The sequence below is a fragment of the Pleurodeles waltl genome, chromosome 7, assembly GCF_031143425.1.
Source record: "Pleurodeles waltl isolate 20211129_DDA chromosome 7, aPleWal1.hap1.20221129, whole genome shotgun sequence".
Taxonomy (NCBI): Eukaryota; Metazoa; Chordata; class Amphibia; order Caudata; family Salamandridae; genus Pleurodeles; species Pleurodeles waltl.
In genome coordinates, this window is record NC_090446.1 from 109,342,028 (window position 1) to 109,360,921 (window position 18,894).

Genomic DNA, 18,894 nt, shown 5'->3' on the forward strand with positions numbered 1-18,894 from the left:
ACATTTAAGAGTTGATTTACCAACAGCTGCTTGGGTGCTTGCTGCACTCAGGGCTTTAGGCTTTATTGTGCATAAGGACTGGGGTTTACTTTGATCTGCGGCACTTGCGTGCCCGGGCAAAACTTTAGTACATGTACTTCAGTGTTTGGAAAGCACAACTGAACCTCGATCCCTGACTGCTGCCACGGTGTAACCTTTGCACAACCTGGCTCCAGAGAGCAAACTGGCTATTACTTGAGTTAGAATAGTAAAGAAAAGGAAAAAGAGACACATAGGAAAAAAGGGATGTGGATGCCAGTGCTTAATTTGTAAATAAAAAGGTGCTAGTGCCCAAAGCCCTCCTCAAACACGCGGCTGCTGCAATTAAATGTGTGAACACGGAATACTCAGGTAGCGTAATCCTGAAGCCATCTCCGGCCTCTTCAGTCTATTTGCAGCCACTTCCTGCCCTTTCATCTCACTCTAGCAGCTTTCTGATTCTCCCATGGTGACGCTTTTTCGTTTTTCCCTTCATCCGTATGTGTCCTTCGCAGCAATGCTTGAGGCAGAAGAATAAGCCCCGGCCCACAAAAATAAGTGCACTGGGGATGCAGGGGTGAAAAAGAACATGCAAAAGTGAGACAAAGAGACAGGAGGTGTTTTGTGGTGGAAGACAGCGGCATGAGTAGAATCAAGACTATCTAGCCTCGGTATCCAAAGCTGGCATTTAGCAACACCAGCACCAGGCTCATAAGAAAAACATTGGGCTGGGCGCCTATTTATTTTAGCAACAAATGCCAGCTCTGGTGCTTCCCCTGAGTCCCACCTCTTGCTCTATGCATCTTGACTTTCATTCCTCTCAGTGCCACGTCACACTCTTTTTGCCATTCTTTAAATATTTTCTTATTTCTTTTTAATTTCATCTCTCTCTCTTCAGCCACTCTCCCAGGCCTTTCTCCATCAGCACTCTCTGCTTTGGGTCTCCTTATTCCCTTTTATTCTTGCCCATCTCTGACCCTTCATTGTCTGCTGACCAGATGCTCTAGGACATCTATCCACCCGGTGACACACAAGCATTTTGGTGGCAAACTGACATGGGTCATTCTTTACTCCATGATGATATGACAACCGTGAGTGTAGTCTGCACATTCATCACTAGTTATATCTCCGTGCCTTTGACAGATTGGAGTCAGTGATGTAGCCAGACCTTAGCACAAGGAAGAAAGTGAGTCCACTTGCCACTGTTCCAACTGTAAAATACAGCAACAATTATAGTACAGTGGGCCCCGCAGGTCTCTGTGCCCTGGTGCCACTGCACCTGCTGAATCAATGGAAGCTATGCCCTCTGACAGCAGCTCTTTTATATAACTAAACTCATTTTTCATCCTAGAGTGGTTGACACAATGAGGGCACCCATCGGCATGTCTTGTGATAGTAGGGTCAAGGGATGATCCCTTAGAGTTAGTTCACTGGTGACAAGTGGGTCGGAAGGCCATGGGATATTTACCGGACCTGTTAAGTACCAACAACATGGGCTGGATTATTTATCTATAAGCCTGCGTAAAAAATAAAATGTTCTGAGTTCAAACTCTATTTTTTCTCTCGGCTCAAGTTCTTTCGATGTAATCTTCTGTACATCGTTTTCACTCCCTGTGCCACCACATCCATCTTCACGCTCATCCACCCAGCAGGAGTCCGCTTTCACCTGGGCCAGAGGTTGCTTTAAGCCATACAAACAACAATAAGCTTGAAGGTGTCACTCTGACGGGGAGGCCCCAGCAGACCCAGCCGCCTGTACCATCACCTTGGTTGCGCGGGGGGAGGGCGCCTCCAGTCTCTGCCCTTTGCTCCCAGGTGAGTACGGCGCTGATTAATGTGTTCCCCAGGGTAGTGATTTTAGTATCTTGAGAGAACGCGTGGGTATTTTTAGTGAGTCGTTTCCCGGTTACCGTCCTCGGACTTGTTAACCATTAATCGTCAAATGATGCTCACGTGCCTTTGGCACGAACCAAATTTGCTCCTTACGAAAACAGGCACGTTCCGCCATTGACCTCTTCCTGCCAGTGACAGCAAGGCCTAAGGCGAACTCTTCCAAACCCCTCAAACCTTTGAGTCTCCACAGCGAGTGACATTGCGAAGTTTTGAATGGCGAGCTTAGTGACATCAAATAACATGATTGGTATCTTGGGTATCCGAAGAGAGGCCAATGTAAGCAGCATTTCATTGGTTCTTCATTAAATCATGTAGAGGATGGCCACCATTTTCTCTTTGTTATTGCGTCACTTGCGGTCACTGGGGCACTCTAAGTCTGGAGAGCAGAGGACGTCATCACCCACCACATAGCCACACGTCCTGATACTCCGCCGCCTAGGATTTTAGGAATAACTGACACAAAATGGAAGCATTAGATGATGTGTGAGGCTCATTTTCCCGCATTATATTTATCATTTGACACAACATATGAAAAGCAGAATAATCAATGGAGTTTGTCCCTATCAGGGAACACAAAGTGGAGAGTGGAACCCTAGGACACCTTGATGGGAAATAAACTCTAAGCCTGTCACTTTAAGAATAAAGACGCTGAAATCTGGTAGTCATCCTTTAAACACATTGAAATTCATGGAGAACTATAACTTCATTGTTCATTTTTTGTACTTCTGTTTAGCTTTTTATGGACTTAGCTCTCTCAAGAAATGCTTGAAATTCAATCTTAGCATCGAAAACATATTCTTTTTATTTTTGATTGTTTCAACAAAGCCTTCCTGAAAAGAGGATATACGTATACGTATTTTATTCATCATTTTGTTAGGCGGTAGCAGAAAATGCTTCGAATATTTGCCCTAAGGTTGCCTACCGGCTGATATTTCATAGAGGAGGCCAGAAATTTGAGGGACTGTCAGTTAATCATTGATAAAAACAGCAAATGCTGACAATTCGTTTGCTTTCAAACAGAAATTAACAGAGACAATGCGTATGGAAAAAATGACAGAATCAACCCACTAGTACTTTACTAAACTACTACATTTTTTTCTAAAGCAAACTGATTGCTATTCCTAAAAAAATAGTGGAGAATTTACACCACTCATATTCAAGTGCTGGCTCCTGTATCTTCCTAGAATTTCTAAATAAATAGATGACAAATATTTTCTCCTACAGGTCCTCATCACATTTTGTGACTTTTTAGTTGCTTATAGAGTCATTTAGATCTAGACTCCTGCCTAAGAGTCAGCTACTGCTGCTAAAGATGGTAGCCTCAACATTGGACTCTACTGTGAAAGAAGCTAGCAGAAAAATCAGGTGCTGATGTTTCGTTATGATTTTACCCTGGCTATGAGAAATTGGGTTGCTAGCTGAGGGGGTGAGAGCCCTTCTCAAGCAACAGCAACAATCCTTGTCAGCATAAACCACAAAAGTCACTAAATTAACCTTTGCTCAACCAAGTGGTAGCTTGGCACAAAAGCAGTGAGGCTTAACTTAGAGGCAATGTGTAAAGTATGTATGCAACACATAAACAGTAATAACGCGAAACTACAACACAAGAGAAAACCCACACCAATTTAGAAAAATAGAGTAAAATGTAATAAATGATTTGATATCAAAACAACATAAGTCACTCAGTAGAACCAAAGATGTGCAATTTCAAAGATATAAGGTAAGCATGGTGCCTAAAAGCACAAAGTGCCACTGACGGTTATCTGGTTGTGAAAGTCTTGGTGAAAATCACAAGCTCAGGCTGACCGCAATGGAACCTGGGCCTGATGCAGGAACCGGTTTTGTCCTGCTGAAAAAGTTACCTTTTAAATTCCACCGGGAAGAGTTTCATTTGCTGTAGAGGGGGCCCATAGGAGCAGTGGGAACATCGCTGTAGCGCATAGAGCAGGCTAAGAGTCTCGGACAGTCGTCACTGGAGCATGAATATCCTGTCAGGCCTTGCGGAAGGTCATTTCTGGAGCTTCGCATTGGTGGTCACAGAGGGCAGTCAATGCTGTGGAGCATAGTGCGGCTCTCGTGTTGCTGGTCATGGCTGGCAGTCACTTTAGTACGAAGAGTTTTGCTTTTTGGAGCTTCACGTTGGTGCTCGGTGCAGGTGGCATGATCTTGGCATGCACAGGCCAGTTTGCTGTCACAAAGAGCTAAAAACCTTAGGATTTCTCATTTTCGTCAAGGATGAGCTCAACTGATACCACACCAAGGGACGAGAACCTGGGAGACACCTCTTGGGGATCAGCAACTAACTCCAGCAGATGCAAGAAGGGCTCAGGCAGGTCCAATGTCCGATCCAGGCAGGTCCAGTGCAGAAGGTACATTGGGAAGTTGCAGGGAGACCTCTGGAGTTGTTGTGTCCCTGTAGCTCAGAACAGAAGGTCAGTCAGCTGTTTTTGGAGTCGCTTCAGCCTGGGATGAAGGGTGCAGGTCCAGTCTGCCTTCTGAGGCAGTAGGGCAGATCTCGGGCAGGCGCAGTTCCAGGTTCAGGCAGGTCCAGTGCAACAGGTCAGCTGGGAAGTCCCACTTCTACAGTATCCACAGGTCCAGCAATGTACTGAAGAGCAGGTCTGAGGGTCCCTTTTTTATACCTGGTGCCGACTTTGAAGCAGAAGAAACGTTTGAAGTCTTCTCCTGATAGAAGCGTCTGGAATTTCCTGCTTCTGTGCCCTGGTCCCAGTCTGTCTGCAGGCACAATAGGCTAGTGTGAAGTCCTTTGTATGCTGAAGCAGAGTATTTGAAGTACAAGCATGACAGGTAAGAGCTCCGCCTCAAGTCAGGATCGCCCATTCTGCCACACCCAGACCCTCTATTATGTGACTGGGAGGAATACACAAAGGCCAACTACCAACTACACCTAGACATGTGACCCAGGAACAGGTTGTAGGCACTAAGATTAGGGCAAGAAAATGCCAACTTTCCAAAAGTGAAATTTTCAGAAATGTGACTTAAAATCCGACTTTATCATTAACAAGGGTTTTACATCACAATTCCTTAGACACCAAACATAACATTCCTACCTGCTCCAAAACAAAATTTATCACTTATTAAATATAATAAGGTAACCCAATGTTGTCCTATGTGGGAGGTAGGTCTTGCAACACTGAAAAACAAAGTTGAGAGGTTTTCAGAACTGGACAGGTACACTTAAAATTACATGTCAAACATTTTAAATACAACATACCCTTTCCTATGGGCTACTAGGGACACCTTAGGTGTGACTTATATGTATTAAAAAGGAAGATTGGGGCCTGGCAAAATAATTATTTTGCCAGGTTGAAATGGCAGTTTAAAACTGCACACACAGACTGCAATGGCATATCTGAGACATGTTTCAAAGGGCTACTTAAGTTGGTGTCACTATAAGTGCACCAGGCCCACTGGTAGCATTTAATTTACAGGCACTGAGTTCCTGTAGTACCACTTTACTAGTGACTCACAGGTAAATGAAATAGGCCAATTGGGTGTAAGCCAATTTCTTCATGTTTAGTGGAGAGAGCACAAACACCTTAGCAGTGGTAAAGTGTGAAGAGTCCTAAAGCTAACAGAAATGGGTTCAGAAAACAGGAGGGATGAAGGCAACATGTTTGAGGTGACCCTGCAAAAGGGACCGGGTACAAGGCTGGCCCTACGGGAAAATAAGCCAATTCACTCTTAATGCTCCAACTCATTATGCTGGTCCAGAGGATGACTCATCTTTTAATAATAAAGTGTTGAAACAACTTTACACAAATAGTATATTATTAAATGGATCATTGAATGTTACCGGTTTTTACTCACTTGACAATTTGTAAAAGTGTAACAACTGGAATTACTTACATATATTTCTATTCGAATTTCTACTACTAATAATCCAGTCACCCTTTGAACATCAACTGAGGACTGGCCACTATTCAACTTGCATTTTGTACTTAAAACCATGAGGCTGTTTAGCAACTAACCAATCTATAAAACATAACTTGCATAGTCTGCAATGTTGTTCTATCTTTGACAATACATTTTTGGCTAGATCCATGGCCTGACTGGCTCTTTATGAAATCTGGCATTTCCCCGGGATTTAGGGGCAGCTCTGACTGGTGCCACTGCTACTCTCTCCAACTTCGCTAAGTTTAGTACAACAAACAAATTAGTATTATGAAAATAATTGTTTTTAGGGCAGTTTGTAATAGGTAATTTAAACTTTATTAAATTCAAGTAGTAATTTTTCATTTAGTTCATTTAGTAAAGGGTTCTTGGATTGTAGGGGACTAGTGTGGGAAGTTATTTAAAATAAACATTGTTTTGCAGTTTTAATTTGTAATGTTAATTCAATAATAATTGGTAATTATGTTTAGTATTTAATTGATTAATTGTTATTTTAAATATGCTAGTATAGTTTGTAATGTGTAATGTGTAATTTAAATTGTTTAAAACTTTAATTTTTTTTACTTGGTTGTTGGATTTGTAATGGGTTAGGTAGAACACACAGAATATTGCCATATTGTTGCCAAATTTTGCAGGCTCAAACTAAAAAATTAAAAAAAGAAGAATTGCAGTATTTTTGTGACAGACATGTTTATTGCTTGTCACAAAAATACTGTGGCCCATATGAGAGGCCAGCAAGCCAGCACTGCACAGCATGACAGCGCTGGGATGACAAATGTTTTGTGCCAGAGAGCCTGCAGATTTACATTTCAAACCTGTGCTGTCTCTTAACCCACCCTGCGGACATGCTTTCTGTCATCTAATACATGCTACTGAAGGGAGATGTTACTGTAGCCCCATCCACCCTCCTCACACCTTAAATTAAGAAGTAAAGAGGGTGGAGGGAGCTCATGTAACAGCTCCCCTCCAGCACCATCTATTTCAGGTATTAATTATGCGTGATGGGTGCCACAGAGAGTGGGTAGGTGAGAAAGACGAGGACTAGTGCAAGGGGGATTAAAGGGAGGGGACGGAGGATGGGAAGGGAGTTGTAGGGAGTGATTATCTATGAAAACTGCCTGGGATGGGAGTGAATAAAAAAATAAATGCCACTGTGGATGTGGGGGTTTAAGAGCGAAAGCCTGCTAAAGGAGGCTGGGACATTAACATACCTCTTTAATCCTGGTCTCCTGCAGTCTTTTTTTTTGCTCCTGGCTATGGAGCAGGTACTGCATATTCAACAAGCCATGAGGCAGGGAGTACAAAAACGCCTCTCTCCTGCCCAGCCTCCTTTTATTGATAAGCTCAGCACAACAGGGCAGGGACCATAATTAGGGGTTAAAGAAAGCAGTTCATTAAAGAAATGTTGTGGCCTTTTGTGAAAATCCTGGCATTTTTACACAATTCCTAAATCGTAAAATCCTGGTGGTTCTAATTAGGGTGGGAAGTTATAAGTTATTGTAATTATACATTTTTGTTGATTTTTAACGAATTTTATTGATTATGTAAGTTATTTTATTTATTTTTACTTTAATAGTTTTTTAGTTTTTTAATTAATTCTTAAATTGTTGATCAGTGTAATTAATAATGCATTTTGGAATATTTTTGTATTTATGATTTGTTGTATTTAATAAAGAATCTAACATTATGGCTTTATTTATAACTTTTTTTTATACACTTGATGTTTGTTGGTGGTTTTTGGGTAGGGAAGTCCATTTATTTTAAATATTTTTTTATATTTTTGAAATTCATTTTGCAATATTATTTTTTCCTAAAGGTTTTTGTTCAGTTTAGGAATTGGAATGTTATATCGAAACATCTAAAGTACAACATTTTGTCAACTGTTGCTAAGTTTGGAGTGGGAATAGTAAATCTAACCCCACTGAAGTCCAACACTTTCAATACTATTGCTTATCTTGGAGTGGGAATAGTAAATCTAATCCCTTCAAAGTCCAGCACTTTCCCTACTGTTGCTTGGGTTGGAATTGTAATAGTAAATCTAAACTCTTCAAAGTACAACATTTTCCCTGTTTTTCTTATATTGAAATGAGAACAGTAAACAACCCCCTCCAAAGTTCAACACTTTCCCAACTATTGATCAGAATGGAGTATGAATAGTAAATATAACCCCTCCAAAGTCTATAACTTTCCCTGCTCGTGCTTACTTTGAAGATCAAAAAGTAACTTTAACCTCTCCAAAGCCCAATAATTTCCCTTCTATTGCTTAGATTGGATTAAGCATAGTAAATCTAACTGATCCAATGCACACTTTCTTTGCTTTTGCTTACTTTGGAGTGGGAATAATAAATCTAACCCCTCTACAGTTCAACAGTTCCCCTACTGTTGCTTACATGGGAGTGTGAATAGTAAATCCAGCCCTGCCAAATGCCAGCACTTTCCCTGTTTTTGCTAAGGTTGAAGTGGGAATATTACATTTTGCACCTCCAAAGTCCAAAACTTTATCTACTTTTGCCAGTCTTGGAGTGTGAATAGTAAATTTACCTCCAGAAAGCTTCAACACTTTCCCAGCTTTTGTTTTCATTGGGTTGGGAATAGTATATGTAGCCCAGCCAAAGTCCAATACTTTTCCTAATTTTGCTTACATTGGAGTGGGGAAAATGATGCTGCTAGCTTCTCCACAGTTCAAAATATTCCCTACTACTGCTGAGATTGAAGTGGGAATAGTATATATAGGGCCTAATTATGAATTTGGCAGATGGGAACACCCGTCCACCAAACTCATGACAAAGTACCCACCACTGTATTGGTGACCTCCCTGCCCGACCTATTATGACTTTCCCGCTAGGCTGACGGGCAGAAAGCAAGGTTTCCACCTGTCAACCCAGCAGAATAGTGGCAACAGCTTTGTCCCCGAATCATAAGTGAGCCGGTGGCCATGCAGCCACCCGCAGGGGGCACCAGCACCCTCGTAATGCTCACTGTCTGCATTACGAGAGTGCTGGGCAGGGAGACCCCTGCACTGCCCATGCCACAGGCATGGACAGTGCAGCGGCCCTCTGTGGCCCTCTCCACCTGTTCTCTTCCAGCCTTTTCATGGCGTGAAACAGCCATGAAAATGCTGGAAGAAAACCAGGTTGTAATCAGCAGAGCTGTGCTGCGTGCAGAACCGCTATGGCTGATTACAACCTGCACCCACCCTCAGCTCATCAGGATCACCGATCCTAGCGGTGGGACCGCCAGGGTCGTAATGTGGTGGTCGGGCCACCACAGAGGAGGTGGTTCAGACCGTCACCGCGTGTCTGGCAGTCTTGTGACTGCCAGACTCATAACTAGGCCGTTAATCCCTCCAAAATCCAACACTTTCCTGCTTTTGGTTGCATTGGTGTTAGAATAATAAATCTGACTCCTCCAAAGTCCAACATGTTCTATAATGCTCTTTATTTTGCATTCTAACTATTTTTTATTTTTGCTTTTAATGTTTACATTATTTATAAATAAAAATATAATTATGTTTAAGTTTTATTTTTGTTGGTTTTCTAATAATTTTATTGTTTTAATTAAGTGTGATATGCCCATCATATGTTGATTTTTTTTAATTATTGTTAATATATGGTACACATTTTAAAAAACATTTTAAAATGTTATTTTTATTCTTTTTAAAGTCTATATACATATATAAATATATATATATATATATATATATATTCAATTTACACTAATAATTTAAACAATCATTTAATATGTTATTATTTATGCAACTTCATATTTTAACTAAATTACAAGTATTGCTATATATTTTTATATTTTGATATACTGACCTATATATAGATGTATTATGTTTTGGTAGTTTACATACAAGGTATGCAAAGCCAATACTGTGTTCTTCAAAAGTGTGTTGGTATTTCAAGTGATGTCAAAGAGAACTTGTCCAGTATCATACCAGGTTCCTCTTTTGTGTGGTGCTCTATTAGGGAATAAATATTAAATATCAACGTAAGCAAGAGAAGTCATATTTACATCATCAACTCTACAATGTGGCGATGAGGATATTTAAACAGTGAGAATGGGTTAGGAGTCCCCAAACTGTCAAAATGGGATGGTTAAGTTTTTCCAGAAGGAAGAGAAGCAGCACCAAAAATAGTCATAAAAGACTGCCCCACTCATGTTTTGGGATGAAATAATAGAGATATATTACTTTGTGCTGCTAACAAGGGTGTGGTGAAGTTCCCTCTATATCAGCCAGAGCTGGGGTGTCACTAGACAGATTACATTGGATATTGTGGATTTTGTGACTCTTCACTTTGAGCTGCAACTTCCAGCTCACAAGTCTGAAGCAGAATTCAATAAATCACACAAAGAAATGAAGATACAATAACACAGATGTCTGGTGGGAGCTTAGGGTGGCACAGAAACTGAACAGGGTTACAGTGAAAAAGAAAATGTAATTGAGGCAAATGGAATGAGAGCACAAACAAAGGAAAGAAAGAATCCAATCAAGGAAAGAAAGATAAAGGGAAAAAAAAAAAACGGGATACAAGATGTTTGGAAGGAACAAAAGAAAAATGGAAAGAAGGAACTAAGGAACTAAGGATAGAAAGAAAGGAGGCAAGAGAAGGAAGTAGTATTAAGGGAGGGTGCAAAATTTGGAAAGCTGCCTCACTGCAAACGATTGAAAATGTATGACTAAACATTGAAACATTTGGCCAGAGTCTCAACAAGTGTTTGCAGTACCCTAAGTACTGATCTGCAAAAATTGTAATATAATGGTTTTGCCCCAGCATCTATATCTTCTAGTATCTGTTTGATTGTTAAAGTATTTCTCAGTACTTCCAATATTGCAGGCAGGGCGGGAGGTAAGTGTGGTTCTTCAAGACCAACCCCCATCCTTCTAGTCATGAGATGGTCCATTATCTTATCTCTAATATACAAAAATGTAAGGCTTGGGTAGGCAAAATGATTTGGACTATTCTAGTTATGTAGGTCTTGAGGTTGATTGCGTCTAAATGTTCACTTCTTAATTTGTGCTTGAGATATACTGACAGTCTTAATTTAGCTTTTTTGAGTGTACATTGCTCCTAGTGAACACAGTGGATTGATTGGCATTTCAGTTGTTTGAAGGGATGCTGGTAATTAACTGTCATTGATTTCAATAAACTTTGATTGATCAAAACAAAATGGTGCTCAACCTCCGTAAATTCTATTATGAATATTGAATCATTTTAATTTATGAGATTTATATCCATTAACACCAAAACATTTAGGTTTTACTACTCTTTTCTTTTGCTACATCTTTCACTTTTGTGTCCCTGCCGTTCTCATTTGTCAAACCCCGGATCACAGAAATCTCAATAGACTTCACGTTACTAGATACTCTCGACCTCAGTATGATTATATTAACTCTGATCTGGAGTGTTCACTTGCTCTTCCATTGCATATTGTCACATAGGGGCAGATTAAGAGTCTGGCGGTCACAAGACCGCCAGACTAGCGATTGTGGTCAGAATGCCGCAGCTGTCTGTCTGCAACATTATGAGGTTGACAGACAGACCTGCCAACCTACCACTGTCCCTGCCAGGATCCAAGATCCCGATAGCAGTGGGGGCTTGTGACATTTGAAAGTAGTGGGGTGTAAAAGTTGGGTATGACTTTTATGTAGCGAGTGAAGCGAGGAAACTAAATGGACAAACCTGGGGTCCAGGGTGAGTCCTCCTCGCAAGAAAAAAACTAAAAAATGATTGACAAATCGTGTATTTGAAAGCAAATGAATTTAGTCAGAAAGCAAGGTTTATAAAGCAGTGTGAACATATAGGACCTCATTCCACTTTCAGCGGACGGTTTTGACCATCCGCCGAACTTCTGATGGGGAGGTTGCAGCCATAGTGGCTACCTCCCCGCATGGCCAATTAAGAGTTTCCCCGCTAGGTCAGCAAAGCCTGCAACAAAGCTGTAGGATGTTGGGTGCACCAGCACCCTGGCAATGTTCACTGTCTTGCCAAGCAGACAGTGAAAATTGCGATGGTGCTGGCCGGGGGACCCCTGCATTGCCCATGCTAAGTGCATGGGCAGGTCAGGGTCCCAGCTGGGGTCCACTGCATCTGTTCTCCTCCAACCTTTTCATGACGGTATTACCGCCATGAAATCGCTGGTGGATAATGAGGTCGTAATCCCCAGGGCAGTGCTGCTTGCAGCTCTGCCCTGGCAGTTTAGGACCGCCGCAACCACCAGACCACCGGGATCTCTGATGCTGGCAGTGTTGGCGGTCCGACCGCAGCACGACTGCTGTGGTCATAATGTGGCACTTGGACCGCTGCATTGGTGGCAGTCCGACCACCAACGTGAGTCTGACTCCTAATGACCCCCGTAGTCTTGAAATACTAAACACATTAAAAACTGCTCCATATCTTACTGCATTATTTATGTTCAACAGTTACTTTAATGTGCAAATTGTACAGCGCAACAACTTCAGGCCCTTTAAAGTGTGTGCTTGCCCAGTGTCTTGCACTTCATGCAGGACCAACTTCGGGAGAAAATGCTCTAACCAGGCAGCAGGAAGCACCCACAGCTGTCGGCTGCAATCAATCATACAGAAATATACGCAGACGGACCTTTAAGTGGGAAGTAAAAGTGGGAGCTCTCTGGAAGGGAACATGTAAAATACATTTCTGTGAGTCCCATAGTGTGCTACCCAGCCTGTATTTTGGTTTCTCTCTGAGATGTTATTGTATCCAGAAACATAACACAACACCTTCTCAATACTATTGGTTTTGTCAATGGTTGTTAGCTGTTTTAGGTAAATGAGTAACAACAATTATTAGTTATTAATTAACATTGCAAATGTTTCACTTCTGAAATTGTGTGACTGTGAATTAAATAATACTGAGCCCCGTGGAAGGAGTACGGCCTTCAGTTATGTGTGCTTTCTGTTAGGTATGTTTGGCTTTTTTCTCTTCACATCTCATCCATCTGCACATTTTCAACCTCCTCTCTTTCCTCTTCAGCACCCTCTTTTCCCTCTCCCCCGAATGTACTCCCTCGCTTCTCCCTCATTTTACCAACCCAAACATATACTGCACTCATTAACATTTAAGCAATCTAAACACTTTATTTCATTTTGCTTTTGCCTTCTAAATATTTTGACCTCTACACACCTCTTCACACATATTTACACAGAATTTCCTTTGCAATTGGAATACATGACCATTGTTCTGTGTGTTCTGCAGAGACCAACACAATGTCAGGCACTTTGCTTTGCCTTCAGACTCAGCACCAGTGCTCTCAATCGAAGCCCCTCATAAACACCTGTCAGAAATCAAAGTATGCACTATGCAAGATGCACAGAAACACAGCATCATGAAACAGCTAACTCTCTTGAAGAATGCAACACTAAGCAAAACATGTGAAATAAGGGGAACTAAATGGCTGACACACATTTTAACATGCATTGTTCACATATTAATCCATGTTTGTGGCATTATTGTTAAGGGCATGAAGATAGGGCAAGCTTTATCACCATACAGCAGATAACTGCCTTTACTGTAAGCGTGTATTTTTCCCCTTGCACTTGACTCGGATATTTGGATCCATTTTGCCATGCAGCAAAAATCGTGCTCGTCGTTTGGAACAGTGTCAAAAAAAAAAAAAATACAGCAGCTCCACTTCAAAAGGAGCCAGCGATCTGCAGCCAGGGCCTGGGGTGCCACATGGGGGAGGTCAGCGTGACAAGGGGTCTCAGTACAATAAAAATAAAACAAGATGAGCATTATAACACCGTTACCGAAGACAAGACACTAAATCACACGTGCTTGCATTCACTCCTACTGTGTGACGAATGGGGAAAGGGTGGGATCTATGCCTGTTAATGACAGGTGGCTGCCCTCACACTTGGATGAAGACTCCAACGCCTGAAACCATGACACTAAAAGGGTCACTGGCCTACAGTGGATACTGCCATAGACCACAATAGAAATGAAGGGGTTTAGTGCAGTCAACCCTCCATCGTGCGTCACAGTGTACAAAGTTCATTTATTGCCTGGCTTCCGTCTTGTGCTCCAAAGCGGGGCAGGCCGCCTTGGACAGACAGTCCAGACTTAAATGCATCGATGTGTTTAGAGATACGATCATATCTCTAAACAAATCGATCTATTTTTTTTTTATGTGAATGTGTAGGAATTTCAGAGGGGCATAGCCCCTCAGCCCTAAAAGAGAACCCGCCCCTGCCCGACGGGCTGACGGTGCTCCTGGTTGTAATCAGCCGGGGGGCGATGAACTCAGTGCCACCCTGCTGATTACAACCTTGTTTTTCGCCAGCCTTTTCATGGAGGTCTCACCACCATGAAAAGGCTGGGAGAGAACAGGTGGTGTGGCCACAGGGGGGCCCCTGCACTGCCTATGCCCGTTGCATAGGCAACGCAGGGGTCCCCCTGCCCAGCACCTTTGAAATGCACACTACGTGCTGTGCAAATTGTGCATATTTTTTAAGGGTGCTGGTGCACCCTGTGTGTGGCAGAATTGCTGCCGGTTCGGTTATGAGCCAGGAACAATGCTGCCACACCTTTCCCACTGGGCTGACTGGCAGAAACCTTGGTTTCCAGCAGTAAACCCAGTGGGAAAGTTTCAATGGGGCTGGTGGCAGTATCCTCGTCAGGAGTTTGGCGGATGGATGTTTCCGTCCGCCAAACTCCTAATGACCCCACAGTCTTATGATGTTTTCCAGTATTGACTTTATGTAGTACATCTAGTAAGAATTTAAGAATCATAGCAGTAAGAATTATGTTGGTGGGATCCCTGAGATATTTATTATTATATGTGTAACTACATACAGCGTAAAGCTTTTGCCTGATTCATGACCTCTTCCCTGTCTCTCAGGTGCCCCATGAATGTCTCTGATTACATCTAATGAGGATCACCACACAGAAACTTCTAATGTTCCTGAATAACTTTCTGTGCTATTATGAATGTGCAGTTCCATCTCCAGGTGTGAGGAGTTCAACATATTCTATGATAAGTTTTAGTGTGTCCCTGTCCCGGTGTGAAGTAACTGGAAATCCTACTATAATTTACTGTCTTGTTACTTTTCTTCAAACACCATTGACTTTATGCTAAGCTAACAGTGTCCATAAAACATAAACTTGGCCTTATGTAGACATATGCCACTAAAGGGCACTAGGGTGGACTGACTTTGACTTGCTATTTTTCTTCCTAGTATGTGATGAGTATTCTGATTACAAAGATGCCAAGCTCCTATATCGCTTCCGCAAGGACGATGGGACCTTCCCCTTGAACAAGGATGTCAAGGTGTTCATGCGAGGCCAAAGTCTATATGAAATGTAAGTATAAAAAAGTAAAGAATTTTACAAATCCAATTCCCTTGTTGCATGCTAATGATGATAGATTCTGAGCGGCTAAACCCTTTGAAGATGATCGTGCTCCTCACATAAACTTTTTACCAGAGGAGGAAGCTCCTTTTGTGGAGAATAAAGGTTTGTGAAAATTCTCACTTCACAAGCATTTAAATCATCTACACAGATGAAGCTAGAGTTTTTCTGAGCACTTTGCACAATATGAATATTCATATTCTTCAGTAATTCAGTATTGGAATAAAGATATCCACAAATTATATTACATTAACCACTAAAAGGCAATTCTAGAGAAATGGCAAACTCAGAATGGAGTAGCTATAAAAAAGTTATATTTTGAAAGATTTTTTATATTTACAATAAAGTACAATCAGTATCTGTGTTAGAGGGAAATGGAGAAGATTGCCAAATATGGATCATAAAGAATTTCAACAGAATTCCATATGCAAAATAGTAAACTTTAGGTTTGGATGGAAAATCCATCAAATATTTTAACTGGTAGAAAATAGTAATTTCTTCCAGTTCTGAACTCTGTTGTTGAATCTTGTAGATTTAAATATTGTGGCAAAGCCAATTTTCAGTTGATGTGTGGGCAAACCAACCAATACTGAGATTACAAAACTTCAAAAATATGACTTGGATTTTGGAAATGTGTCTAAGATTTTCAAAAAAATTGTCTTTAAAAGTCATTATATTTCTATCCATGCCTCGTCTAAAATTTCAGTAGAATGACCAACTTTAGGAAATATTTACAACTTTGCTATAGAAATTAAATGCCAGATTGCAATCAGGAATAGAATCCATAGATAAGAAAATGGTATGCCTCTTATTATTTCTTATAGGGAAGTGAAACATGAAAAAGAGCCAGATCTGCCTTTAGAACAATCTTTACTCCTGGATTGTCTGTGCTTAGTTCAAGTATGCATTAATCATCTTTATTCAAAGGGTTTATGGTATTTCTTTTCAGTGGCCACCTTGACCTGATAACAACTACCATAGTATGTCCCAAGTTGGGATTCAGGACATTATTGAGTAACTAGGAATCTGCTTCATTATCATCAAATGATTGTTTATAAAACCTTGCAGGTGGTAATTCTCTTTTGCAGAAGAGCGCATGTTACTTCAATCCAACATAGTACTACCAGCATCCCAAGGGGTTAGGGATTGCCTGTAGCATACTGAGGTGGGTCATTGACACAACATCCAGCAACTCTCATCCTTTGGTAGGCAGGCTTTGTCGGGGTATTGCCAGCTAGCTCTTCCAACCTGACCTCAGGGTGCACATACAAAGTACCTATCATAGTCATCCTTAACATATTTCTGTTTAGAGCTAAAACAAAGGCATTTCCCCATTAAATGTTAAACATATACAGCTAAATCTGTTTCCATCAGCCCAGTTCCACCATCTTCTAGAAACGCGCACCTAAACAAAACAGATGAATCGTGAATCACACAGACAATTGATACCCAACATGAAACAGGCACACACAGACAAGCCGACACACATATAAACAACATACAGCAAGGCACACAGGACAAAACAAGACACATCCATACACCAGGCAGAAAAGAACAAAGAGGCATGTAGATACATGGTCCGACAGACACAAATAGCAACAGAGACTTATAAGACTATCAATGGAATGCAAAGACACATAGCAGCACTCAGAGTGGAAGTATATAGAGAGGGTTTGGGAGATGCATGCACACACACACCCAGTAGATCATCACTTAGAGACTCAAAGTCAAAATCAAAGTATGGATGTATAAAGGTACAAATCAAGAAAAAGCCACCCAAACACTGAATCTCACTGGCACATGCAGCAACAGAGCACAGACACTCCCACACCCAACAGAATCCTATGAAAATAAACAAAGAACGGTGCTTAGTAACCAGGTCTTCCATCTGCCCATCACTGCCTCCCCACCACACAAACCCCTGGGCACAAAGAGACACAAAGCTACAAACCAAAACATACATACACAGATAAATCATAGGCTTTTAGGAATGAATGTGATGTCATAGGGTTGGCCGGACAATAAATGAGAGCTACAGAGGGTCAACAAACTCAAAGTAATGCATTGATAAACTGGCACAAAAACACACAAGCTAATACACACATGGACATTACCACACACTGCCGCACTAAGTGAAAGCTGCAAAGGCATACTTAAAGACACAGCATCAGATACACCAGAGGAAACACACATTAACGGATGATACCACAACACAAATATGTATCTAGGTTGTATGATTAGACAGCAGCCCACAAGTGCACATGGATAGACATGTACTAAAGGAAAGGGTGTGGTGTAATGGCCAAAGTTGCCAACGTTGGTACTGGGGGGCCAGGTTCAGGTCTTGGCAACAAGTCAACATCCTGTGGTTCTCCACATGCTTGGAATCATCTTCCATAAAAGATTCTTGACACCCAGAATAAAATTTCATTTTCAAAAAGCTTTGAAAACTTTTTTTGTTTAATCTGCATTACGTATGCCGGCTGTCATTCCTTAACCAATCTCTCAAAGAAGCAAAAAAGATTGCCTTAGCCGCATCGAGGGAAGCACCAACCACCTGAAAAACCTCTTCAAGATTGTATGATTAGACAGCAGCCCACAAGTGCACATGGATAGACATGTACTAAAGGAAAGGGTGTGGTGTAATGGCCAAAGTTGCCAACGTTGGTACTGGGGGGCCAGATTCAGGTCTTGGCAACAGGTCAACATCCTGTGGTTCTCCACATGCTTGGAATCATCTTCCATAAAAGATTCTTGACACCCAGAATAAAATTTCATTTTCAAAAAGCTTTGAAAACTTTTTTTGTTTAATCTGCATTACGTATGCCGGCTGTCATTCCTTAACCAATCTCTCAAAGAAGCAACAAAGATTGCCTTAGCCGCATCGAGAGAAGCACCAACCACCTGAAAAAACTCTTCAAGATTGTCAAAGTGTTCTGCCCGGCAGCCACCAAAAACACAATTCATCCACCAAGGCACTCTGCAATTCACTGGCTGACTATTTCCACAACAAAATCACAGCCATCTACAGAAACTTACAGCCCCAACCTACAGGCATCGAAAACCTACTGACCATTTCTGAGGACTCCCCCAGCCACCTCATCATGGACTGGAAGCCACTATCCATCCAGGAAACAGACACTCTCATGAACTCAACCCACTTTGGCTCACCCAATGACCCCTGCCCACATTACATCTTCATTCTGGGCCAGAAAGAAATCAGCAGCATTCTCTCTCCCATCGTCAACACCTCCATCAGGACTGCCACCATCCCCGAAGCATGGAAACAAGCAGAGGTCAAACCACTCCTGAAAAAAACTCTCCACTGACCCCTGCAAACTCAAACATTACCACCCCATCTCTCTGCTCCCTTTCCCAGCCAAGGTCCTGGAAAAAGCCATCCATAAACAGCTCTCCAAACACCTGGAAAAATACAACCTGCTCGACTCCACACATTGCGGTTTCCACTCCACCCACAGCACCGAGATCACCCTTATTGCCGCAATGGACGTCATCAGGTCCCATCAGGTGGAGAGAAATGCCCCTGATCCTTCTACACCTCTCTGCCGTGTTCAACACCATCTCCCACTTTGTTCTCACCACCAGACTCCACTACATTCAGATCTGATGCAACGTTATCAAATGGATCCAGGCTTTCATCACAGGCCGGACTCAGAGGGTCCACCTCCAACCC

General features: G+C 41.8%; 1 protein-coding gene across 3 annotated transcripts in view; it reads left to right on the forward strand.

Annotated features, from left to right (window-relative positions):
• Nucleotides 1-18,894, forward strand: part of LOC138303787 (DEP domain-containing mTOR-interacting protein-like) — a 140,233-nt gene that overhangs the window by 46,810 nt on the left and 74,529 nt on the right. For all 3 annotated transcript variants that reach the window (XM_069243198.1, XM_069243196.1, XM_069243197.1), the window contains one exon: nucleotides 15,029-15,152. In XM_069243198.1, the coding sequence (XP_069099299.1) occupies nucleotides 15,029-15,152 (124 nt within the window). The remainder of the gene's footprint in view (nucleotides 1-15,028; nucleotides 15,153-18,894) is intronic.